The sequence below is a fragment of the Pleurodeles waltl genome, chromosome 2_2 (assembly GCF_031143425.1).
Source record: "Pleurodeles waltl isolate 20211129_DDA chromosome 2_2, aPleWal1.hap1.20221129, whole genome shotgun sequence".
In the NCBI taxonomy this organism is placed as follows: domain Eukaryota; kingdom Metazoa; phylum Chordata; class Amphibia; order Caudata; family Salamandridae; genus Pleurodeles; species Pleurodeles waltl.
The window spans coordinates 943,706,400-943,733,890 of record NC_090439.1 but is presented as its reverse complement, the minus strand read 5'-3'; the positions used below and the strand labels follow the sequence as shown (position 1 = coordinate 943,733,890).

The 27,491-nt window shown below is 41.4% G+C and overlaps 1 protein-coding gene across 1 annotated transcript in view; it reads left to right on the top strand.

Annotated features, from left to right (window-relative positions):
• Window positions 1–27,491, top strand: part of CSMD3 (CUB and Sushi multiple domains 3) — a 2,682,374-nt gene that overhangs the window by 2,168,616 nt on the left and 486,267 nt on the right. Inside the window, exons 42-43 of the mRNA XM_069220640.1 lie at window positions 3,851–4,039; window positions 15,605–15,782. Coding sequence (XP_069076741.1) covers window positions 3,851–4,039; window positions 15,605–15,782 — 367 coding nt within the window. The remainder of the gene's footprint in view (window positions 1–3,850; window positions 4,040–15,604; window positions 15,783–27,491) is intronic.

Sequence of the window (27,491 nt, the reverse complement as noted above, 5' to 3'; positions counted from 1 at the left end):
ACTCTGCTGTGCGTCTTGGACTTTGCCCCCTTCTTCCACAGATCTTCTTGTCCAGGAATCCACTGTTGGTGTCTTGCAGTCTCATCTGAGTTTTGCAATGTTCTTCTTTACTTCTGTGTGTGTGTTCTGGGAAACCTATTGTGATTTACTACTGTTTTCCTTGTTGCTGGAGTGAGTCGTGGTACTTACCTTTCGGCTTTCCTAGTACTCTCCTCTTCACAATACATTCACCTAAGTGCAGGACCGACTTTCGCATTCCATTTTATTTAGAGTATGGTTTGTTCTCCCACTAGGCCTATTTCTTCCTATTGTGATTTTTACCAATTGCACTGTTTTCTCACTATTTTGATGCCTATTTCTGCAAACTATTGTATATAACTTGCGTATTACTTACTTCCCAAAATAGTATAGCCTCTATGTAATTTTTGGTATTTGTGTCACCAAAATAAAGTACCTTTATTTTTATAACACTGAGTGTTTTCTTTCATATGTGTAAGTACTAAGTGTGACTACTGTGGTATTTCATGAGCTTTGCATGTCTCCTAAATAAGCCTTGGCTGCTGATCTTCAGCTACCTCTAGAGAGCCTGGCTTCTAGACACTGACTACACTACACTAATAAGGGATACCTGGACCTGATATAAGGTGTAAGTACCATAGGTACCCACCACACACCAGGCCAGCCTCCCACAACATGTACTTTTAAGTTCTACATGTCCAGGTAGCAAAAAACTATTATATTCAGTTTTCTCTTCAGCAATGCCTATCTTTCCCATAGGTCAACATTGAGATTGCCTTATAACTTTTTAAGTGTAATTTCCAAGTGGGAAGAGATGGGACTGCCAGGTTTGGTGTTTATGGAATCACAATTTTAAAATCACAATTTATGGTAAAGTCGGATTTTAAATTGCAATTTTGAAATTCCCACTTTCAGAAAGTTTTCATTTTCTTACTTTAAATCATCTAGTGCCACCTATTTGTCTCTGAATATACACCTGTGGTGGGTGACAGCAGGGCTTTGTGCATTCACTCTAGACAGCAACACAAAAAGGGAGCTAAGATGTGCCTGATAGGCCATCTGCACTCTGATAAGCCATTGACATATTTATGGGTCATCCTGGGCAGGATGGGAGAAGTTAGCTGGAGCTGACACACCTGAATGGGTTGAGTCCGAGCCCTCACAAAGGGCTGCATAACCCCCATAGTGTGTCTGGAGCCAGGGTAGGAAGGGCATGGACTTTGTACACTTCAAAGGCTGGTTGTTAAAGTCTTCCCCACTTCAAAGGCACCACTGGGTATACAAACTGGATTTCTGACCCTACCAACTCAGTAAACCTCTAGACTTGAAAACATTCTGCCAGGAAGAAGACCTGCTGTGCTGCTAAAAGGACAGCCATTCTGCTGCACCTCCACTGGACTTTGCTGGACTCTTGCTTTATCATGGGGGCATGTCATGGGTGTTACAGTGGGTCTTCCCACATAACACACATAGCTTTTGACACATTCCCAGTTTTATGAGATTTTGTAAAGCTGGGAATGCCTCTAAAGCCTACACCTCCCCACGAGGTGATATTTACAGTTCAAACCTTGAACATTTGTATCAGTGGTTCCCCTTATTGGATTATTGACATTTGTGGTAATTTTATTTATTAACATTTACTCTGTTTTTTTTAGATTGGAATTGGATTTGTTGTTGTTTGTTTTGACTTTGTTACTTTTTCGTACTGCATTAGTACTTTGCATATTGCCCTAAATTAAGCCTGTATGCTCTGTGCCATAGCTACAAGATGGTTGAGCTCAGGTTAATTTATTGGCTTTTAGTTTTCACCCTGACAAGAACTGTGAATATTACTGGAAGTGGGTAGTCAGCACCAGGGGTGTTGTGAATCCCCTGCCTCATCAGCTACAGCGGGTGAAGGGTTGTTGATGGGTTCGTCTGTCTGCAACTTGGCAGACAAAGGCTTATATTTAACATGAAAGGGTATGTGAATGAGTGTGAGAATTAAAGGATGTATGTAAGGATGGATGTGTAAGTGAAAGAGTGGATGGATGAATAAATGAAAGTGTGACTGGATAGATGGATGATAGATGGTCAGACTGATGGAAGAGTGAAATGATGAATGAGTGAGTGAAAAGATCTATAGATGAGTGAGTGAAAAGATGGAGGGATAAGTGAAAGGGTAAATGGATGGATGGGTGATTGATGGGTGAAAGGGTGGACGGATAGCCAGATGAATGAAAGGAAGGATGTAAGCAAGAATGAGTAAAGGAATAAATGGAAGCGTGCAAGGGTGGGTGGATGAGTAAAAGAGAGGATGGATGGATGAGTGAAAGGATAGTTGGATGAGTGAAGGATGGATGGATGAGTGAATAGATGAGTGAAAGAGAGGGTGGCCGAATGGATGGATTGAAGAGTGGATGAATGAGTGAAAGGATGGATGGCTGAGTGAAAAGATGGATTCCTGAGGGAAAGGATGGATGAGTAAAAGGGAGGATAGACGGATGGAATGAAAGAGTTAATGAATGGAATGAAAAGGTAGATGAATGAGTGAGCAATAGGATTGTTGGATGAGTGAAAGTGTGGATGGAGAGATGGATGAGTGAAAGGATGCACAGGTTTGATGGAAATGTTTGGAGATGGATGGATAGGTTTGGATCAGTGACCGAATAGTGAAAGACTGAAATATGGAAGAATGAATGAGAAATTGTAAATGTGAAATGGTGGATATTGTGCATGGACGGATTAAAAGATGAATGGATGGATGTTTGGATGGAAGAGACAAGAGAGTTCTTCTGGTAAGGGTCTCAATGACTTGTCTGATTACCAGAAGAGCTTTGGTTCAAAGTGGAGGGTATTTTAATCTTCCTGGCTGCTCTCTTGGTCAGGACTCCTCAACTAATAACTCGATTTCTTTCATAAGAGTATTCGGTAATTTTATTAACATTTCTTTTAGTTAATTATAATTAAATGACTTTCTGTTCAAACCGAACAGCTTCCACATAAAGGTGTTCAACAACCTTCCTTATTGAATAAATTACCTTTTGCGAGAAGTTTGGAAATTTAAAGACTAGCTACTCAGCATATGTTTTTAAACGACATGACATATGGAAAGTATGTAGATCCCCGCTGCTCGCAGGGCGCTACTAAGGGCAAAGAGTTGGGGAGGGGCATCAGTTAGCTTCTGCCATTGATCCAATGCTCTGAGCCCTACTACCTTCACCAACCAAATTTTCCACTTATCTACAGTGCCTCCGGCCTGCGTTCACCACAGACCAGTCCGACTGGCCACAACCCACAGTCTACGTGTAGCCCACCTTCCCATCCAACTCCCTGGCTATAGTCCTCCCTGTCAGGTGCCAGGGATTATTGAGAGAGCGGGCTGTTTTGTTACCGTGACTAGAATTCAATTCAAAGTTCGGAATATCGTAGACTTTTTAAGTCGTGTGCAAAGTGGTGCCCCTGAGAAACAGAACTAACTGTCTCTTTATCGCACCTCATTCTATCTCTTTCTCAACATTTATCATTTTCAATTTTGTTTGGCTTTGTGGGGCTTGAACTCGTAGACAATGAGTATTAAAATACAAAGGCGGTTCAAACAGGTGCCGCAAAAAAAATTCTTTCCCCCAAAGATGACTTTGATACTTCTACCCGCGTTTCCATCGGCTGAAATTGTCTACCTTTGCCTCTCTACACAAGTACAGCACAGCACCCGCCTCGTTCTACATATCGAATTGCTCACTGAGTTGAAGAAATTAATTCTGTGCAGAATATGATTGTAGTGATTATCTTGTGATTGAAATGACATGACACTAAATATACACAACTCTTTTGACTTCTCTTTGTACTTTAGCTTATCAGTTGCAAAGTTGCCCCGACCCTCGGCCATTTCGGAATGGTTTTGTCATTGGGAGTGACTTTACTGTGGGGCAGACTGTTTCTTTCGAATGTTTTCCTGGATATTCTCTGATCGGAGACTCAGCTCTCACTTGTTTACATGGGGTTAGCCGAAACTGGAACCATCCATTGCCAAGATGTGACGGTATGTGAAAAATAAGCCCTAATATGCTTCATATTTCAATAAATTGGCGCATGGTAGTACTTCTCATGTACTGACATTGAGTCTTAATCGAGCATCTATCAGTATTGAATTTCAGTTAAGAATTGGTGTTGAAATGTTGATATTTGTATAAACATAACTACGTATAAAAAAGGAACTGGGACAATTCTTAATGAAGGTTGCTGAAAACTAGTTTCAGTAACACTACTGAGATGAGAGCATTGAATTTACAAAACTTGCAGATAGACAGGATAAATATAGTTTTTATTTTAAATTCAAAACAAGTATTGTTCAAATACCTTCTCTACACTAGTCACAATATTGCCTCATATTATGACTAACATGATTAAGGAAATCCTAGCCTTCTTCTGGATAATAATCTGTTTATCAAGTATGCTCAATGTGTTAAAATCAGGCTAAATCCACATATCACGACTGGAGCTTAAGCTACACTTAAAGCGAATACACCGAAACCTAAAAAATACATAGAGAGCCAACACACTTGGAAATGTAAATAACTATCAAGGATTCACGTGCCATTAAGAGGTCTTCCATAATGGATAAATCAACTTGAGATGTAGTGGTAGGATTGCACAGGTAAGGAACACATTAGAAAATAACAGTGTGAAGATTGGAGGTGCACAGTAGTAGGAATTGTGAAATAGGAGTAGTGTGGTAATTGTTTCAAGCATAGTGTCATACATGAGCATGCATGAGCAACATTCTTAACCAAGAAATAAACACTGCATATAAGGCTGAGCTATTAGTGTGTAAATTTATATAGCATAGCTTATCACTAGGTGCTGTCCATGGGCACGGGGAGATTAAGGGCCTTATTAACGACCCTGACGAAAGAGTTTCCTCCATCACAAATGTGACGAATATCCCGTATAACGATCTCCATTGAATTTAATGGGATCATAACACGGCTGACCGGCTATCCGCCACATTTGTGATGGAGGAAACCCCTCCGTTAAGGTTATAATGAGGCCCTAAGTGATTTGCCAAGAATCACAGAATGTTGTGCTGACCCTGAGGCATGAACTTGGATCCCCAGCTCCCGAGGCGGTCACTCATCAATAATCTGCATAAATGAGTGAGGCAAGCACATAAAATGTATCTATTTCTTGGAGTTGAAAGCATTCTGAAAACAAACCAATCTGATGGAACCTAATGATGCAAACAATATAGTGAAAGGTGACAAAGGTGTAATGAGAATTGTAAAAACATATACAAGATGTGTTCATTAATAACACTAGCATCCGCCCTGCCAGTTCATCGTGGCAGTGGTGCATTCTTGCTCCTAGGTTTGCATGTGTGCCATGTGGTGCCTGCTGCAAAAAGTCACCCACTGCCTTAACTTTACATGTGCTCCTGCGATTCATCATAGCCAGTTCCTGGAAATGTCCCATGGAATTCCCCTGCTGTTACTCCTTGTGGCAAGTCACTGCCTATCGATTTGTCTATTTTAGAGACACAGTTTAATTGCTTTATTGACTACTTTTTCCTCTTAACAGATGTCAGAGTGTCGCTAAACAGGTCAGTTTTCTGTTCTGCGAACCTCAATATGGTTTCATTTTGGTGAATCATTGACATCTACGTTTTTATTATTCCTTTACCAGTCCATCTTTTGCTAGACACATTGGGCCTGATCGGAAAATCTATTTTCAGTCACTGTATCCCCACAAAATGACACCTAGCAGTTGTAAATGTATTGGTGCCTGTGTAATTGTATGCTATGACTGCATACTGTTAAGAAGTACTGAAACACAAGAAAGGGGTGAGCGTTCGGCTCATCTATGCATGGATTTGTACAGTTATAAACTTGTGAGTTTGAGTCTGATTCACAAAACAATTTTCAGTCATAAAGGTAAGATATTAACCCAATGTGGCTCCATTTACGGCAGTCGGGTTTCCATTAAGGGATGTCTAGCAAGCGTGAATGTATTTACTATTCCATAATTGTATGCCACGACTGGTTTCTAATAGACAAAACTCATGCAAGGGGTAATTAGTAAACCAATTATGGTGTGGTTTGCCTTGAAAGTTTGTGAATAATAAATTACTCTCTTACTCTTTCCAACCCAATAAATGGTCCGAGAATTGCTTTAGCAAAGAATTGGAGTAAATCAGCCTTCAGGGTGGGATTGATAACAGAGGACCGGCGAATTTCACGCACGTGTACGGGAAAGAGTTTCTCCATGAGCAAACATTTTCACAAGTAGAGCAGGCGCAATTGCACAAGGGGTTGCTTTACCAAATGCAAAATTGCCCTGTGTGTTGAATGCTGCACTGGGGGATAGCAATGTCCAATAATGTCACATGAAATCTAGATAGTTTGCCTAGAAAGTTGGGTCTGCCACAGGTTTCTAGGCCACTACTACTGTTTGCGAATTCCAAAAATTTGTAAAAATGCACCCATTCGTAGACGTACTTTCAGGGATGCAGATTCACTACTGTCTTTCAAATTAGGCCTCTTGTCCCTTTCTCTCCAATGTTTCCACCATTCAGAAGGGAATAGGGTATATGGTGATTACTTTAATCACTTTAATGACAATAGCCTTAAGATGGTTACAAGGTAGTCTCAGTCCATGGCAGCGTTTAATAAATTAAGGGTTTGTGCAGATTGGTTTCTCCTTTAGGATGATATTGGGCTTGATTAACAAAGACAATTGTAAATCTACATTTGTGAATCTACTCCTATGAACTATTGCAGATTCATGACTTCTGCAATTCAGAAAGGTTCCCAGAAATATGCATAGAAGGCTGTACAAGTTGCATTTCCACATGTGTTCATGGGAAGGTCATGTGACATTCCCAATTGGATCCTATTCCTGCTGAGCCGAGTTCTGCAAAACAGATGATACTTCACAGGGGGAGCAACATCCCATGGACAAACGCACATTTTTTTCCTCCCCTCAGTAATTGTTTTTCCTCATGGAGGGAGAAACCCTTATTTTAGCTCATCCGCATATCTGGTATTGATCTACTCCCCTTTTTAAACATGGAAGGGAACTTATGCCGTTCATTGGCTGGAGCAGGTTTCCAACCGTTTCCAGGGATGAAAAGTGAAAGTTAAGTTTGTGAATGCCACAAATAGTCATGTTTGTGAGTCTTCACAAACCTTAAAGGCAAGCCATGATTTGGAATGCCAATTCCCCTTTGTGTGGGGTTTATGGGTGGAGAGAAGTCCTGCCAGACTATCTTTGTAATTTTTCTGCAGCAAAGCGCTGAACAAAGCAGATGGTCCTTGAGAAGATTAAAAAGGTCAAAAGTAGAATATCAGGTTAGATTAGTGGTCCTTGAAGGTGTGTGTCTTCAACTTCTTTTCTGAATTGTAGGAGAGTTGTGGCTGATTTGATGTCACATGAAATATGGTTCTAGTTCCTCGAAATGTGATCAGAAAAGGCATGCCTTCTGTTTTTTTTTGTTTTTGTTTTTGTTTTTTTAAACTATTTTGCAATGATTTGTTTCCAGTCTGGGGATAACCTGACTCGTGCCGTGCTGAAATGACAAGGTGGAGTCTTCTTATTAAGGGCTTTATAAGTCATGCAGCTTGTCTTGAAGACGATCTGGCTGGGCTGGGAGTCAATGTGTTTTTTATAATATGGGTGATTTAGTTGTATTGAGCCATGCTGATGCATGCAGGATTACCTTGTGGTGCTAGCGTAGAACCTGGGAGAGTGTTGAGAAGGGTGTTGCCTTCAACCTTGATTAAAAGGTATTAAGACTTGAATGGTTGTTGTGGTGTAATCTTTCATGAACACAGCTTCACCTTCTGCATCGAAAAGCATTAGAACCAAGCTCTCTTGGTCTTCCCTGCAGTATGTTGCTTAAATATAATATCTGTGACAAGGGAGATTTTACATCCTCTGTAAATTAAGGGGTGAGACCTGGTAGGTTTTATTTGAAGATCAAAACTTTAGTCTTGGGTTGTTTTGTACTGATGACAAACTGGAGGGATTCAGTCATTGTGGGCTCTATGTTTGGGAGGTTACTTCACATCCAAGATTAAATTAATCTGAGCCATTATTTTGAGTCTCTGTTTCTTGTTTTGTGAGTACATTTTTGGTAGTTAGGTATAATTTTCATATTGATTGATCTTGATGCTGCTGTTGCAAAAATGAATCAGAGAAGTACCATGAAACAGATAAAGATGATGGAAGAACGGATTGAGACCTGTAGTACTCAACAGGACACTGGGAGTATATGTGATCTTGTTGTACCTAGTTGGAGAAGTTGGCACTGGCTGGTGATGTAGAATGTGAACCATTTCATAATAGTGCCTGAAATTTCCATGTGGGTTCTCCAGGTGTTGATAAGAGGTGAATAGTTGATCTTGTCACAATCGGCAGAAATGTCAAGCAGGTCCACAAAAATCAGGATTGTTTCCTATCATTGAGGAAGGTGGTGTTATCAACAACTTGAAGTGAGTTTTTCCCAGTATTGCAGTGTGGCCTGAAGCTCGATTGGAAGATTAATCTTGATGTTGTGCTCCCGTAGCTGTGATGATTGCTTTCTCAATGATTTTCACAATGAGGGGAAGATGGGCAATACTGCAGAAGTCGTTGTAGTTCCCTGGGTCCAGAAATAGTTCCTTTAGCAGGAGAAGGATCTAACCTGTCTTGGCGTGTCTTGGAATTTTCCTTGGCTTATGGAGGCATTACATTGAATAATAGTGGTGTGAGGGCCTCTCCATCTAGCTGTTTGATGATGGAGAAATCAGAAGTATAGTCTTCCAAGGACGTTACATTGTGGATATTTTATACATACATGTGTGAGACTGAATTGAAGTTGGTTTCTTTGGTGGTGTAGTGATGGGGAATGGCTGAAAATGTGGGGGTTGTAAATGTAATAATGATTTTAGGACTGAAATAGTCAGTCTTCTCAGTGAAGAGGAGGTTATGGTGTTGTATTTGTTGACTGAATCAGGTATATGACACGCAGAGTACTGGAATTTCTAATGAAATGAAAGCGTTTTGGGGATTTTCCAGATGGATGTCCTTAATGGAGCACAAGGTTATTTTCCTCTTTTCGTTTGTTCCTAAGGCTGAGGTGCAGTATATGCAACGGTAAAGTGGCTTGCCCAGGCAGAGTTGTGGGTGTCTGACAGTGGATGGGACACTGATAGGATAAGGCCCAGTGAGTTGACTTTGGAGTGGGTTGGGTTATTGATGAGTCATTTTGTTTCCAGTTTGTTGTGAAGTGAGTCGCAGGCTTCCTTCATGTATTTTGTTGTGGAGTTGCAGGAGAAGTATAAGTGTCGGAAGAATGGGGGGTATGTTGAATGGAGGCATAGGTATGATGACTGAGATTTCTTACAAGGTGTGTATGTTTTGGTTGAGTGTGCTGTACCTCAGATGAAAGGAAGCCGTTTTGGAGGTTGACAGTGGAAAGTGGCACAGCAAGAAAGGAGCTCAAAAAGACAGGTTTGTAAAGTTGCTACAAGTGCAGGGACGGGATGTCCTTATATTCCTGCAAGTCACCATTTTGGATGCGGACATCAAGGGTGTGTTTGGAAGACGTAAACCAGGTTTCAGTGGTGAAGGGTGCATGATGGCTCTGTATGGTGATTATGGTAGCAAACCCTGGAGCATACTTGACTGTATAGTGTTCATTGATGAGCATCAAATGATTGTATTGTGGGAGGGTTGTTTGTTCTAGTAAGCGGTATTTAAACAAAGTTAAAGGTACTGCAAGATGTGCAAATTGGTATATGATTTTGCCTGTTGTCATTAGATGCGCAAAGGAGGGTAAATGGAGGGTAAATATGTTTTTGTAATCTGGCTGTAAGTTTAAAAATGGTATGAAATGTGAAGTTTGCAAAGGCACATGCTGAAGCTAGTTTACCTGAAGGTACAAACAGGTGTCTATCCATAGCTGGGGGCATACAAGGTGATGGAACACCCTGAAGAGTTAATTAGAGCAAGGGAGGAAAAAGGAAGGAGATGGAAACCAGCGATGTCACCTGTAGAGCTGAATGCTGAGAAATTAGATGATGTAATTTCCTGTAGATATGGGTACAGGGGGATATGGCTTATTCTTGAAAGATGGTTTTGGTGGGGGACCAGTGATGTCAAGTCCTGTGGAAAGGGAGTTTGAAAATTACAGATATGTCACTTCCTCCGGAGATGCATGCTAGGAAATCTGGAGATGGTTTCATGCTGAAATAGATTATGGGAAGTGAGGTCTGCTATCTTTTCTTTTTCTTTCAACCCCTTCACAGCCAAGTACGTAACAGTTACGTCCTTGGCTGCGGCACTAAGGTGCCAAGGATGTCACTGTTACGCCCTTGGACCGGCTCAGCATTACCCCCATGAGCCTCGGCTCCACGCCCCCAGGGCAGGGATGGAAGGGAATCGCTTCCCCTTCCATCCCTACCCCACCACCTCGTGGAGTCTGATGACATCAGCACACGATCACACGCTGACCTCATCAGAGGCTGCCCCCTCAGCGCAGATCGGAGGAGAAATGCTTTACCATTTCTCCTTTGATCACGTGTAGGGGGTGAGAGAGGCATTAAAGGAAAGGAAAGCCCTTTCCTTTGATGTCTCTGAATGCCCACTAGACAGCAAGGAGTTTGTTTTTTTCTTTACTTACACTTAAGGGGAGCAGCCCCTTGGGAAAGGGCTGCTCCCCAGGGGGGCAATTTATTCTAATGCCATTTCTGCCCCCTCTGGCAGCAGATCAGCCTATTCTATTTAGGCCGATCTGCTCTGAGAGGGGGGGCAGAAACCGCTAGACACCAGGGATTTTTTTTAAATTTTTTTTATTGTTTACATGTGGGTAGCGACCCCTTAGGTTGGCCTATTTTTATTAGGCCAATCTGCCCACAAGGGGGGCAGAAACCACTAGAAACCAGGGATTTTGTTTTTTTGGCAGCTTCACGTGAGGGGAGTGCCCCTTAGGCAAAGGTGTCTCCCCTCGGGGGGGCAAATTTGTTTTAGGCCATTTCTGCCACCCTTCAGGGCAGATCAGCCTATTGTAATTAGGCCGATCTCCTAGGCACCAGGGTTTTTTTTTTTTTTTTCTTTTTTTTTTTTTGTAGACATTGGGGGGTGACCCCTTAGGCAAGGGTCGCTCCCCTGGGGGGAAAAATATATTTAGGTCATTTCTGCCTGTTTTGGGGCAGATCTGCCTATTTTTATTAGGCCAATCTTCCCCCAAGGGGGGAGGGGGGGCAGAAACCACTAGACACCAGGGATTTTTTTTTTTTTACGTCAATTTCACGCAAGGGAAGCCACCCCTTAAGCAAGGGTTGTTTCCCTGGGGTGAAAATTTATTTTAGGTCACCCCCGATCCACTCCCTGGGAGGGCAGAAAGCCTACTAGATGACGGGGAATTTAAAAAAAAAAAAAAAAAAAAGAATTGTGGGGTGGTCGCTACCAACCAGTATGGGCATGCTTATACCCCCTACCCCAACTGAATGGGGTAACAGTCTTTCAGCTCTTCCCCGCACACTAAAACATTTTATCCCAGGGCAAGCAAGAGGACATTTGATTATTTTGGGTTTCGGTTTCACATTTGAGCCATGAGAGCTTGTCTAACTTTCAAAATCGTCCCACTTGTAATGGTGAGGGCTGCACTTTTTGGACTTTGGGATGTTGCCATGTAGAAAAATCCACAAGACCTAGACACATCTGAAAACTAGACATCTGGGTGAGTCCAAGGTGGTGTGCTTCACATGCACCCGCACCATTTTCTTACCCACAATGCCCTGCAATCCTCCATCTTTGCTGAAAATCACAAATTTTTCCCACATTTTTGTGATGAAACCTTCTGGAATCTGCAAGAAACCACAAAATTCCTACCACCCAGCATTGTTGCATCTATACCGATAAACAATATGCCCCACTTGTCAGCCTAAAAACGTTTTTTTTAAACTGCCCTGTTTGACCCGCTTTGGTTCCCCCTCATTTTTTATATGTTTTTGGCTCTTCCCTGTCACAGGCACTTGGCCCACCTACACAAGTGAGGTAACATTTTTACCGGGAGACTGAGGGGAACATTGGGTGGTAGGAAATTTGTGCTGGTGCGGTGATCCCTCACAAGTGTGGGAAAATATCATTTTATAGCTAAATTTGAGGTTTGCTGAGGATTCTGGGTAACAAAACACTAGGGGATCCATGCAAGTCACACCTCCCTGGATTCCCTTGGGTGTCTAGTTTTCAGAAATGTTTGGGTTTAGTAGGTTTTGTATTTGATAATTTTGATGTGTCCACATAGTGTTTTGAGGCATATCCTGTCGCGGGCATTAGGCCTACTCACACAAGTGAGGTACCATTTGTATTGAGAGACTTGGGGGAACACAGGGTAGAAGGAAGTTTGTGGGTCCCCTCAGATTCCAGAACTTTGCAGCACCAAGAAAAGTGAGGAAACAGTGGATGTTTGTTGAAAAATCTTGAGGTTTGCAAAGGATTCTCAGTAACAGAACCTGGTGAGAGCACCACAAGTTACCCCATCCTAGGTTCCCCTAGGTGTCTAGTTTTCAGAAATGTCCAGGTTTGCTAGGTTTTCTTAGGTGCTGGATGAGCTAGAGGCCAAAATCCACAGCTAGGCACTTAACAAAAAAACAGGTCTGTTTTCTTAGGGAAAATGTGATGTGTCCACGTTGTGTTTGGGGACATTTCCTGTCGCGGGTACTCAGCCTCCCCCCACAAGTGAGGTACCATTTTTATCGGGAGACTTGGGGAAATGCAGGGTGGAAGGAAATTTGTGGCTCTTCCCAGATTCCAGAACTTTCTGTCACCACAATTTGAGGAAAAAGTGGGTTTTTTGGGCAAATTTTGAGGTTTGCAAAAGATTCTGGGTAACAGAACCTGGTGAGAGCCCCACAAGTCACCCCATCTTAGATTTCCCTACATGTCTATCTTTAAAAAAATACACAGGTTTGGTAGGTTTCCCTAGGTGCCGGCTGAGCTAGAGGCCAAAATCCACAGCTAGGCACTTGGCAAAAAACAGCTCTGTTTTCTTTGGGAAAATGTGATGAGTCCACGCTGTGTTTTGGGGCATTTCCTGTCGTGGGCACTGGGCCTACCCACACAAGTGAGGAACCATTGTTATCGTGAGATTTGGGGAAACGCTGGGTGGAAGGAAATTTGTGGCGCCTCACAGATTCCAGAACTTTCTGCCACCGAAATGTGAGGAAAAAGTCACCCCATCCTGGATTCCGATAGGTGTCTAGTTTTCAAAAATGCACAGGGTAGTAGGTTTCCCTAGTTGGCGGCTGAGCTAGAGGCCAAAATCCACAGCTAGGCACTTTGCAAAAAGCACATCAGAGTTCAATGTAAAAATGTGATGTGTCCATGTTGGGTTTCCAGTCGCAGGCATTAGGCCTACCCACAGAAGTGAGGTACCATTTTTATAGGGAGACTTGGGGGGAAACAGAATAGAAGAACAAGTGTTATTGCCCCTTGTCTTTCTCCAAAAAATGTCCTTCCAAATGTAAGGCAGTGTGTAAAAAAGACATCTATTTGAGAAATGCACTGTAATTCATGTGCTAATACGGGCCCCCCAGAATTCAGTGATGTGCAAATAACCACTGCTTCTCAACAGCTTATCTTGTCTCCATTTTGGAAATAAAAAGGTTTTCTGGATACCTATTTTTCACTCTTTATATTTCAGCAAATTAATTGCTGTAACACCAGTATACAATGAAAACCCATTGCAAGGTGCAGCTCGTGTATTTGCTCTGGGTACCTAGGGTTCTTGATGAACCTACAAGTCCTATATATATCCCTGCAACCAGAAGAGTCCAGCAGATGTAACGGTATATTGCTTTAAGAAATCTGACATCGGAGAGAATAGTTAGAGTAAAATGTGGAGAAAATGGCTATTTTTTTACCTCAATTTCAATATTTGTTTATTTAAGCAGGTTTTTTCTGTAGGAAAACCTTGTAGGATCTACACAAATGACCCCTTGATGAATTCAGAATGTTGCCTACATTTCAGAAATGTTTAGCTTTCCGGGATCCAGCATTAGTTTCACACCCATTTCTGTTACTAACTTGAAGGAGGCTGAAAGCACAACAAATAGTGAAAATGGGCCATGCCCCAGCAAAATGCTAAAATTGTGTTATAAAAACGTGGTTTTCTGATTTAGGTCTGCCTGTTCCTGAAAGACGGGAAGATGGTGATTTTAGCACCACAAACCCTTTGTTGATGCCATTTTAAGGGGAAAAAACCTCAAGCCTTCTTCCGAAGCCCTTTTTTTCTCATTAAAAAAAAACAAAAACGAAATTGTCTCTTTTTCTTGGTCTCCTTCAGGGGAACCTACAAATTCTGGGCACCTCTAGAATCCCTAGGATGTTGGAAAAAAAGGACGCAAATTTGGCTTGGGTAGCTTATGTAGACAAAAAGTTATGATGGCTGAAGCGCGAACTGCCCCAAATAACCAAGGACTGCCACCTGAGGGGGGAAAAGCCCTGTCAGTGAACGGGTTAAAGATGGTTTAATGGGTATGCACTAGTGTCACTTTCTTTATGAATGAATGTTGGAGAATCCGGAGATGGCTTCCTGAGGACATAGATGCCAGCTTCCAACCATTGATAATTTTTCCAGAGTTCTAAATGAGTGATTAGCTAAAGGTTTGATTATATGGTTTCACATCATTCTTAGCACCTATTTTGTAAATGACAATAGTGTGCTCTACAAGCACGATATATAACAGCACCAGAACACCACACAATACTTTGGCTTCTTGATTTCCTACAGGTGGGGCAGGTCATTCTAACTCTTCAACAGATAGAGACTAGAATAATTTTTAACTAATATACACGTTTGTGACTTTACTTTCTAGAAATGAACCCTAGATGTCTATTGAGTTGTACACACTGTCACATATATACTAACATTGAAAGCGAACCATATGTGTCCCATAAAAAAAGAAACTATATTTTATGAATCTCATCATGACATAGTCGATATCAACCACTTTCATGTTATCCGTGAAAGTTGCTATATTTCTATCATATTTATATTATCAGCGGTTTTTGATAACCTCTACTGTCATGAGGAAAGGTCCAGTATTGAAACCCCAAGGTCAGAGGCACGTTCATGAAGGCCCCCAGCATCCTTCACACCTATATTTAGGTAAAGTTAAATATGTTGGTGATCTATTTCTGTTGCGTTCTTCACTCATTATTCAAACATCTAGAAGGCGTTGTGCTTGTCCAGAATGAGTTTCACAGCCAAATCCACGTTGCATTCATTGACCGATTACCAAAACAAACTTGTAGGAACGTTGCTTTAAACTGAGTGGAGTGGAGACAAAACTTATTTGTCAACATACCAATACTTTATTGGCAAGTGTGCTTCATGACTACACCAATCATGCCGTGAAGCAGACAGCATTTTTTTTAAAGTTTTGATCGGGTTGAGAGAACAAAAAAACAAAATTAATATTAATGGAAAGAGAACTCTACCCTTCTTTAAATCTATGCTATTGAGGAAAAAAGGAGACATATCAATACATGTATTTATAAACTAAAAAGTCAGACAAATTAAATGTCATGTTTGAGAGTTACAGCTTGATATTCCCTTTTGCAGCTCTCTGCGGAGGAAATATAACCTCGATGAATGGTACCATTTACTCTCCTGGTTATCCTGACGAGTACCCGAACTTCCAAGACTGCCTCTGGCTTGTGCGAGTACCACCAGGGAACGGGATCTATATCAATTTTACTGTCCTTCAAACTGAACCAATATACGACTTTATTACTGTATGGTAAGTACCACTGTTGATGTATAGAGCAGCCAGTGTAATAAAAATCTGATGAGGGGGGAAGAAGGACTTTTAAATTTATCAGCTGTCAATATTATGGATTTTGTTCACGTCGTTGTACAAAATTCAGTGCATGTGCTTCCGCAAGAGAGACTGAAAGAGAGGCTATGATTGTCGTACGTGCATTTTGTGTATTGTTGCACAGACTGAGAGTCTGTACTGTCAAACACCCATTAGTGAATGTATTGTAGGACAAACTGAATGAGATGCTGTAACATGAGCATTACTATACTGTAGCACAGACTGAGAGGTACTGTTGCATGAGCATTACTGCATGTGCTTTAGCAAGACAGACTGAATGAGAGGTAGCATTGTTGCACGTGAATTAATTACAATACTGTAATACAGACTGAGAGACTGTACTGCCACACAAGCATTAATTATTGGACTGTAGCGCAGACTCGGGCTGTACTATTGCGAGGCATTAATTATTGGACTGTAGCACAGGCCGAGGCTGTAAGTTCGCACATGCATAAATCACTGTACGGTAGCACAGACTTGGGCGCTTTACTGGCACACAAACATTAATTACTGTACTGGTGCACATGCATTAATTACTATACCTTAGCAGTCACTGAATGGGAGGCTGCACTTTAGGACATGCAATATTTACTGTAATGTAGCACAGACTGAGTCTGTACTGTTGCATGAGCATAACTGTACTGTAGCACAGGCTGCGGCTGTACCATGGCACGTGCATTCATTTTTGGACTGTAGCACAGACTGGGGCTGTACTGTTGCACATGCATGCATTTAACAGGCTGAGAGGCTGCTCAGTCAAACATAGACTGAATGAGATGCGGTTCATTATTACTGGACTGTCGCACAGCAGGAATGAGTGGCTGTACTGAGGCATGTGCTTTGATTACTGTACTGCAGCACAGACTGGATAAGAGGCTGTATTGTAGCATACGCTCTAATTACTGTACTTTAGCACAGGCTGCAGGAGGCTTCACTGTAGCACAGACCCATGGCCTGTATTGCAGCACATATATTAAATACTGTACTGTAGCACATATTGAATGGGGTCTGTACTGTAGCAGGTGTATTATTTACTGTACTCTAGCACAGACTGAATGAGATGTCGTATTGTAGCACATGCATTGATTACTTTACTGTAGCACAGACTAAATGAGAGGCTGTATTGTAGCATATGTTCTAATTACTGTACTGTAGCACAGACTGAATGAGATGTTGTATTGTAGCACATGAATTGATTACTGTACTGTAGCACAGACGGAATGAGAGGCTGTATTGTAGCATATGTTCTAATTACTGTACTGTAGCACAGACTGAATAAGAGGTTGTATTGTAGCACATGAATTGATTACTGTACTGTAGCACACACTGAATGAGAGGCTGTATTGAAGCATATGCTCTAATTACTGACTAGCACAGACTGAATGAGAGGCTGTATTGTAGCAGATGTTTTAATTACTGTAATGTAGCACAGACTGAAGGAGGCTTCACTGTAGCACATGCATTGATTACTGTACTGTAGCACATGTGATGGCCTGTATTGCAGCAAATGCACTAAAAACTCTACTGTAGCACACATTGAATGGGGTCTGTACTGTAGCAGGTGTATTATTTACTGTGCTGTAGCACAGACTGAATGAGAAGCCGTCCTGTCATGTACAACAATTACAGTACTAGCACAGACTGAGTGAGGGGCTGTACTGTCTTGCACGGGTACTCATTACTCTACTGTATAACCGAGTGAAAGAGAGCCTGTACTGTCACACATGTATTAATTACTGTACTGTAGCACATCGTGAATGACCGCCTGTTCGGTCACACATGCAATAATGACTGCACTCTAGCACAGACTGAAGGATGAGAGACTGTACTGTATCACATCCGCTAATTACTGTACTGTAGAAAAGGCTGAATTACATGCTGTATTGTTGCATGTGCATCAATTACAGTACTGTAGAAGACTGTACTGAGGCATTTGCATTCATCAATGTACTGTGGCACGAATTGAATCAAAGGCTGTTCTATTGCAGCTACATTAATTACTGTGTTGTAGCACAGCCTGAATGGGGTTCTGTGTTGCAGCATAGGCATCTATTCCTGTAGCACAGCACAGACTGAATGAGGGGCTGTACAGCAGCACATGCATTAATCACTGTACTAAAGCCCAGACTGAGTGCGGGGGTATAATGCAGCCCACGCATTAATTACTGTACTGTAGCACAAACTGAATGAGGGGGTGTAATACATGCATTAATTACTGTACTGTAGCACAAACTGATGAGGGGGTGTAATGCAGCCTATGCATTAATTACTTTACTGTATCCCAGGCTGAATGAAGATCTGTACTGCAGCACATGCATTACCTACTGTACAGTAGCATAGGCTGAAGAGGGACAGCACTGTAGCACAGAAGGAATGAGAGGCTTTTCTGTAGCATGTGCATTAATTACTGTACTGTAGCACAGGCTGAATGGGAGACTACATTGGTGCACTATTTAATTACTGTAGTAGAGCACAGAGTAAAGAGGCTGTACTGCAGCATGTGCATTAAGTACTGTAATGTAGCACAGACTGAGTCTGTACTGTCACACGGATCAAGTACTATATTGTAGCACAGACTGAAGGAGAGAGTGTACTGTTGCACATGCATTATTTACTGTTCTACAGACTGAATGAGAGGTTGTACTGTTGCATGTGCATCAATTACAGGACTGCACACAGATGGAATTAGGGGCTGTACTGTCACGCACATGCACTAATTACTGTGCTCTAGCACAGACTGAACATTGCATTGTTGCACATGCATTAATTACGCTACTGTAGCACTGACTGAGAGGCTTTTCTGTCACACATGCATTAATTATGCTACTGTAGCACTGACTGAGAGACTTTCTGTCGCACGTGCGTTAATTACACTACTGTAGCACAGACTGAATGAGGGCTGTACTGTCTCACACATGCACTAATTACTGTGCTCTAGCACAGACTGAATAAGGGGTTGGGTTGTAGTATGTGCATTAATTACTGTACTGTAGTGCAGACTGAGAGGCTAATCGGTCGCACATGCGCTAATTACTGTAACCAACTGGAGAGACTGCATTGTCGCATGTGCAATAATTACTCTACTGTAGCACTGACTGAATGACAGGCTGTAATGTCACACAAGTATTGTTTACCATAGTGTAGCACAGTCTGAAGGAGTAGCTGTACTAGAGCATGTGCATTAATTATACTATTGTAGCACAGACTGAATGAGGGACTGAGAGGCTGCACTATCACACATTGTTAGAAATGGGGTCTTTGGCTGGCAGTCAGGTTACCCCCTGTCCAAGCAAGGACCCTCACTCTAGTGAGGGTAAAGGAGAATCACACTCAAGCTTGACTTCAGAGACCAGGTGTAAAGTATTTGTACCAACACACACAGTAATAAAGTAAAACACCACAAAATTACTCAACACAGGTTAGAAACATAGCCAATATTTATCAAAACAAGACCAAAATGACAAAACTCTGACACATACAAGCCAAGTTATGAATTTTTAAAGATTAAACTAAAAAATTGCACCTAGAAACACAAAATAATTCGATGAAGTGATAACACGGTGTCGTGGCGGAGTTGTTCCCAACAATCCGACGCCAACTGCGCCGGAGTCATGCAGACCCCTAGGTACAGTACCTTAGTAAAGTGTGAAAACAAGCTGGTGCGCAAAGTCGGGGATCACGGCGTCACTGAATCCCAGGCGGCATTGGTTCAGGTGCTGCCGGGCAAAGGAGCTGAGGCATCACAAAGAGGCGTCGGGTCCTTGCTGCAGAGCAGTGGAGGTGAGGTGGAATCGGTGCAAAGAGTTGAATCTGCACACTTTGGGCAGCGTCGTTCACAGCGTGGTGCGGTGCCTTTCACGGAGTCGCAGACTGCGGCTGGGCTGCAACGGTGTCGGGCCTGAGAGCATCGCCGCACTCCAGCGAGGACCATGGAGTCGGTTGTAGGCGGCGTCACGGGATTTTGGCAGCAACATCGGTCCAGAGTCGTCCAAAGTCAGTTTTCTTGAACTTTCACCAGCTTCTCCTGTCAAGGGCCCAGGGACTGGGTAGGGCACCACTTGTCAGGGCAGGAGTCTCAGCAGAGAGTCCAGCTGCTGGTAGGGGACATCTTTGATGGTCCTGAGACTTTAGAACATGGGGCTAGCTCAATCCAAGCCCTTGGAGATTCTTCTCAAGCAGGAATATACCACAAAGTCCAGTCTTTGTCCCCTTTCCCAGGCAGAAGCAACAACTGCAGGATAGCTCTACAAAGCACAGTCACAGGCAGGGCAGCACTTCTCCTCAGCTCTTTAGCTCTTCTCCTTGGCAGAGGTTCCTCTTGATTGCAGAAGTGATCTCATTTTCAGAGGTTTTGGGTCCAGTACTTATACCCCTTTCTTCCTTTGAAGTAGGCCTACTTCAAAGGAAAGTCTCTGTTGTTTGTGAAATCCTGCCTTGCCCAGGCCAGGTTCGAGACACACACCAGGGGGTTGTGTGAGGGCAGGCACAGGCCTTTCAGGTGTGACTGACCACTCCTCCCCAGCACAGATGGCTCATCAGGATATGCAGGCTACACATTAGCTCCCTTTGTGTCACTTGTCTAGAGAAAGGTGGAAACAGCCCAACTGTCATTCTGACCCAGACAGGGAATCCATAAACAGGCAGAGTCACAGAATGGTTTAAGCAAGAAAATGTCTACTTTCTAAAAGTGTCATTTTCAAACACACAATCTAAAAACCAACTTCACTGAAAGATGTACTTTTAAATTGTGAGCTCAGAGACCCTAAACTCCAAATGTATTTCTGCTCCCTAAGGGAATCTGCCCTTTAATAATATTTAAAGCAGCCCCCATGTTAAACTTTGAGACAGATAGGCCTGGCAATAGTGAAAACCAAATGTGGAAGTATTTCACTGTTAGGACGTGTAAAACACATAAGTGCATGTCCCACCTTTAACATACACTGCACCCGGCCCATGTGTCTAGCTAGGGCCTACCTTAGGGGTGACTTACAGGTATAAAAAGGGTAAGGTTTAAGCCTGGCAAGTGGGTACACTTGCCAAGTCGAAATGACAGTTTAAAACTACACACACAGACACTGCAGTGGCATGTCTGAGCCCTGTTTACAGGGCTACGTATGTGTGTAGCACGACCAGTGCTGCAGGCCCACTAGTAGCATTTGATTTACAGGCCCTGGGCACCTCTAGTGCATTGTACTAGGGACTTACTAGTAAATCAAATATGCCAATCATGGAAAGTCAATTACATATATATTTTACATAGGAGCACTTGCACTTTAGCACTGGATAGAAGTGGTAAAGTGCCCAGAGAAACAAAAACAGAAAAAACAGAGTGCAGCACACATCAAACAACCTGGGAAACAGATGCAAAAAGTTAGGGATGACCACGCCAAGATTGCCAAGTCCAGCACACATGCACAATTACTCTACCGTAACACAGACTGAAAGAGAAGCTGTACTAGAGAATGTACATTAATTACAGTACTGTAGCACAGAGTGAAAGAGGCGCTATACTAGAGAATGTGCATTAATTACAGTACTGTAGCACAGACTGAAAGAGAAGTTGTACTAGAGAATGTGCATTAATTACAGTACTGCAGCACAGAGTAAAAGAGAAGCTATCCTGGAGGATGTGCATTAATTACAGTACTGTAGCACAGACTGAAAGACAAGCTATACATGAGAGTGTGTATTAATTAAAGTAATGTAGCACAAACTGAAAAGGAAGCTGCACTAGAGCATGGGCATTAATTACAGTACTGTAGCACAGAGTGAATAAGGAGCTGTAAGGATGTACTGTCGCACATGCGTTCATTACTGTGCTGTGGCACAGACTGAAAGAGAAGCTGTACTGGAGCATGGGCATTAATTACAGTACTGTGGCACAGAGTGAATGAGGGGCTAAGAGACTGCACTGTGGCACATCATTAATTACTCTACTATAGCACTGACTGAATGACATACGGTGCTGTTGCACGCTCATTTACTTTTAAAATGTTTTAGGTTTTTTTATGCATACAGGTGACTCTTAAAAAAATCGTATTTCAAAAGAATGTGCATACACGAGCCCCTGCCACTAAAACAACACAGATCTCAGTGGCGGTGTCCAATATCCTGTTTATGTATATAATTAGTGAGATTGTATTAATTTTAACAACATCCGCCTCCAGTGTAGAGCTAGATTCAAGCCGGGAAGATAATTGGGCTCTTAACTCCAGAGATTTCAATACTTTATTATGTAGGAAATGAAAGGCAGCAGGAGCAACTTTAATACTACAAAGGGTCATTAAAATTCTTCCCATCTCATCCTGGGCAATGTACAAAACAGGTGTGTTCGTGTGCATCTTGAAATTGTGTGACCCTTTCTGTATATTTGCATTTGCTCTGCCGTACAGAATTAAAGCTTATATTTCAGTATCAAAACACCTCTCATTTAAGGTTTATGGCTTTTAAAAACAGCATTGATGATACTTTAAACACTAGTAAGACCAAACTGCTCATACAATCTCAAACATCTCCCGAGCGGGTAGACACTAATATTCTGAATGACCTTGTGGGTCATTTGTTAACGAACGTTTTTGTTCTTTTCTAAACAAAAGAAAACGAGGCCCGGCTCTGTCTCAGTTATGTACCACGTAATGTTACAACATCTGCAGAAAAACGAGCCATACACCAGATGTAATGTACACTAGTCTTATGACACTGAGGGCATGCACACAACTTTTTGATATTTACCTGTCTTGCTGTAGTTTCAGCCAACCTTCATTTATAGGTTCTAGAAAGATTTTGAACTAATCAATATCACGTTGTGAAGTACTTGATTCATCAACTATCACAGTAGCAGGTGTAATAGCAGTTTATTAGCAATATACCCCTCACAGATGAAGCACTGAACTTAAATTGAAAAACAAACTAAAAAAGACCGGGTTGGCCTATGCCGCAAAATACACAATAATAACTGGCAGACATCCACACCCATCAATGATATTTATACCTTTCACCAGACCAATTATTTTAATGATTAATTTAAAGAAAATGCTTTAGGTCGCAATAAGAGAATGTAATATCAAACAAAGTGGGTACTTTCTTAGGGTACCTACTCTGGCTGATTGTCTAAATGCATGTTTCTGTCTCACTGGCAAGGCACATTAAGGTCCATATGTAACTCCATAATTTCAATCTGGTGCTCCTTTTGGTACTATGCACTAGGGAGCTGGTGATGGGCCTGGCCACAGACCTATTTATGGCAATAATAACAGTAATAATAACAGCACTAGCTTGAGTGATTGTAAATATATTTGACATGATGTGTCTGCAAATGTTCTTTAGTTTGTTTTTTAGATGCATGTATTGCTCAGCATCAATAAAAGGCTTGTGCCACCTCATATTTCTATTGAGAGATGAGGTTTTCATGCAAGATGCAAACACCTCATTCTTCTCTTTCATCTGGCACACAGTCCAGGGCACAACTTGAAGCTTTACTCTTTGATGGTCACCACTTCCAGGGAGTATGTTTGCTGGCTACTGAGGTGACCACGTGAGACAAATGCTTTATGTACTGAAACAGAGTCTTGCCTGGTGTCTTGGAACACACTTCCTATGAACTCTATCAGGCATTAGAACATTGGAATGCTGGGGGCTCCATTGAAAACAATGGAGTGCTGCGGGCTTTTACTGGCCGGTAAAAGCCCGCAGCGCCAACATTCCAATGTTCGCTTTGTTCACAGCAGCAGCTGTGAACAAAGCCTCATGGAGCCCGAGGGGATTTTAATCCCCTCGGGCTCCGTGATTTTTTTTTTTTTTTAATAGAACATTCTGCCCTGAGTGGCAGAATGTTCTAATAGCCTTAGAACCCGCCGTAGCGGGCTCTACCGGCTATTAAAGTCCATCTCCCTTGTTAAATGCCCTCGCCTTCGGCTCGGGCATTTAACGCGGGTAGCGGGCCTTTAATAGCCGGTAGAGCCGCTACGGTGGGTTCTAAGGCTATATTGAAGTTCTATATGAAATACCGGTGGTAGTGATGCCACTATGTGTTGGACTGTACTGACAGTTCCTTGTATTTTGAATGATGCTATAACACTGTACACACAAAACTGTCAACTGAACTTGTTTAATTACTGTTGGGAGTTTCACTATTAACCCATGTCATGCTGATTTGGGTCACTTTTTAGTAGAATCCAAGTAACCTTTGGTTCCATTTAGATGTCAGAGAAGAAACATTGTCCGTGCTTATGGTCATTTTGTAGATGTGGCTCAATAGTCCTGTATATGTAAATTTAGTCCCTACAATTTCTTGTGATTTGATTTTACAGGTTTCTAATATGTCTTAAATTGCCTGGAATGCTCCGCTGTCCTTGAATTAATATACCTGCAATTAACTCACCAGTAGAAACCACTATGATAATTTGTGGGGAGCTTTGGAATTTCAAACAATCTCAGTTTACATTAAGGAAATTCATGAAACTTAAAAAAAAAAAAAATTATATAGGTCATACAAACTATTTCAATCAACATTTTATTCACAGACAAGCATACATTCTGATTAATATATTATTACTGAAAAATAGAATCATAAAGGAAGTGATCCAAATACAGCACTTCCATCATATGGAATCAGTAAATACTGGTACATAAGATCTTTCAGTTCATTCAGTCAAACTGTCTTTTTCTTGTAATTTTCCTGTGCACTTTAAAAACCACCAGTAACAATTCAGCCAACATGTGTTTCATTATGATTAACCACTTCTTCAGGCCTGTAATAAAAACGTATATTACATAAAAATTTATGTTGGACAAAGAACTATACCCTAAGTAACTTCATCTACATGTAACCAAATGACGGTTATATTACACGTCCCGTAATAGCTGTAGTAGCATATCAAACATAAACATTGAGTAATTATCAATATTATGGAAAAGCATAATTCCATCTCTTATTTCTTTCAACATTAAACAAAACTTATCCCAAGCTCATTAATTCCCTCACCAGTAATCCTGGCCATGGTACATTTATATTTGGACCTGACCCATGTTGTGGCAGTGATATCAGTTATGTGCTTTTAGCGTGACGTGTGTACTACCTGTTACATAATTACTACCATAACATTGACTTTGTTACCGTAGGTGCAGCAAATGTACACTCTGTTTCACTGCAGTCGGTCACACTCCTGACATACATAGTCATCCTGTTGAATCAGCTGCCTTTACTGCAGTGCGATGTTCAGCATTCAGTATTTGTATTTATTTATAAGCAGTCCCTGGTCATTTCACCTTAACAGTGTTCCGCAAAACATACTTCAGATAGGAAATGTCTGCCTAGTCATTTTCAATTTCAGTTTCAATCTCTTGAAAACTGTTATTTAGACATGAAAGATTTTCACTCATGCTGGCACTCATAGTACAAGTGACACATTAACTATCGCAGTATTGTCACACACTGTTGCTTTCAGCAATGCAGAGTCCTGCTAAGATGCAGTTGCTTTAAAAAAATTTACATTCTCAAGCTAAATCTATTTCTTCTGAATATGCATGCACTGTGCTGAGGAAAGGCCATCCAATGGGTGCGTTTCCCCCTAATTTGTATTTTTCAGTTGCTGTGGTCTGAGTCCAGTCTACCAAACCCTACTCCAAAGTGATCTGTGAAAATAAAATACATATACCCCGTCAGTCCAGCCTTTTCTAATAAATTTCTAGTGTTTATTTTTAGTTAAAAAAAACATAAGCATAATAACCAATTTGCTACAAAAGCATTTTAAAAATTGTGAAAAAGGTACTTTGTGTAGTTTTTCAGCCAAAATAAATATTTAAGGTGCTGTGCAATAATCAACTCATTCATTAAAATAATCTGTTCAAAATAGCAAATAAACATCGATGAATATAAATGCATACATTTACCATTAATAATATCAAGACCCAATACAGAATATCTCTTTTTAAAAAAAGAGAACGGAAAACAATGTTTAAAACAAAGCAAGTAAGGTATAAGAGATAGAATAAAGTACAAACATCATGGTATAGCTTTATGATCTGCATAACTGTTCTGATTGTTTGACTGTTGGAGCATTAGCTTGAATTTCTGAAAAGCCATGTTATCAAATGGAGCACTCAGCAACATAAATTGCAGTGCCTGATCTCAACAGACAAAACCTTTTTTTTTTTTTTAAACAAATGTGAGGCTCTGGTTTAATACTAGTCGTAATTACAAGAAATGTAGAGCAATCTTCAAGAAGGAGGAATCTCCACAAAGGTATGTTCAGAATAGTAGGTCCACAAACCTCATAACTCTACAGTGCCATCATTCTTCACATTTCTCTTAGGATAATATTTACTTGGGTGAAGTCTGTCTCAACCCTATTAATACCACTTAGCCATAAGTAATCCTCATCACATGCAGGGCCGGACTAGCCTTAGTGGGCACCGGGAGGCTGGAAGGGTGGTGGGCCGGCCCAGCCTTGATGATATGGTTCAAAGTATTCCTCACGTTAATCATGATTGGCAAAAAGGCAATACAGGTTTACTTCTTGTTCATTTTTCAAATTACCTCTGGGCTAAGAATAAAAGGTGTTTGCCCAGCACTTAAAATGTCTCATAAAGGTAATCAAGTCAAGAGAACATAGAGGAATGCAGGATGGAACTGATATGTCTTAGTATTACTTTAGAATGTTACGAATTGCATAGCATTTTGCCCATATTAGCAAACATTTATGATTAGTTTGATCACTAATATACCACAACAACGGTTCTTGATGAAGTATGTATTGAAGCTTTTGCTATTGTAGACGTTTCCTCACTCTGTCAGCCCTCTAGGCTGCCATTTAAATAGGCTTAATTGAGCCCGTTTAGGTCCTCGGTAATTCCTGACATAATATTTTGGCGCCACTTAGGAAAAATATGATGCAGGAGAAATAGGTCCAACTGTCAGTCTCTCCTTCGTCAGCCAGTATTGATGCTGCACTAAATATTGGCCAGCGTAGCTACAGACACTGTGTCTCTGAGAAATAGGATACTACTTTGTTGCTATATGTAATTTCCAGTTTTGCAAATGGTGTAAGACCAAAATTGTATTTTCTGTTCTAATTTGTCCTGCATCCATCAAATCTGAAGCTGTATTTGAGCTACCTCATCATGACCTTTGAGACATAAGATATTTTTTGATTATCCGGCAGCAGTGCTAAACAGTACACTATAAGGCTGTTGTTCACAAATAGTGTATAATGAGCTTGGTGAAAGACATCTAGTACCCAATTCACAGAAGGAACAAAAATAGGTTTGACAAGCGATTGGGACATACTTTCTGGGCATAACATCTAAAGGCCCCAGGGGAGATAAATCAAGTCTACTGTTGGCTGGGATTCCTCTGCAGTAGATTAGAGTAAACTAATTGAGATGGAAGGTAAATAACATCTGTGTCATAAAAATGGCACCTACCTCCTAGATATGAGTTTCCAAAAGATTTGGATACACACTTGCTGCCACTAGGTAAAGAGCATACAAACAATGCCTTCAAGATCCTTGTTCTCTTTGTCAAGATGTATTTAGTGTTTCCACCAATGTCATGCTAGTTTGCCTTTTAGGAACCCATGCTGGTCCCACTGGAACATCAGAACCACTTGAAATAGAGGTAACGTAGAAGGG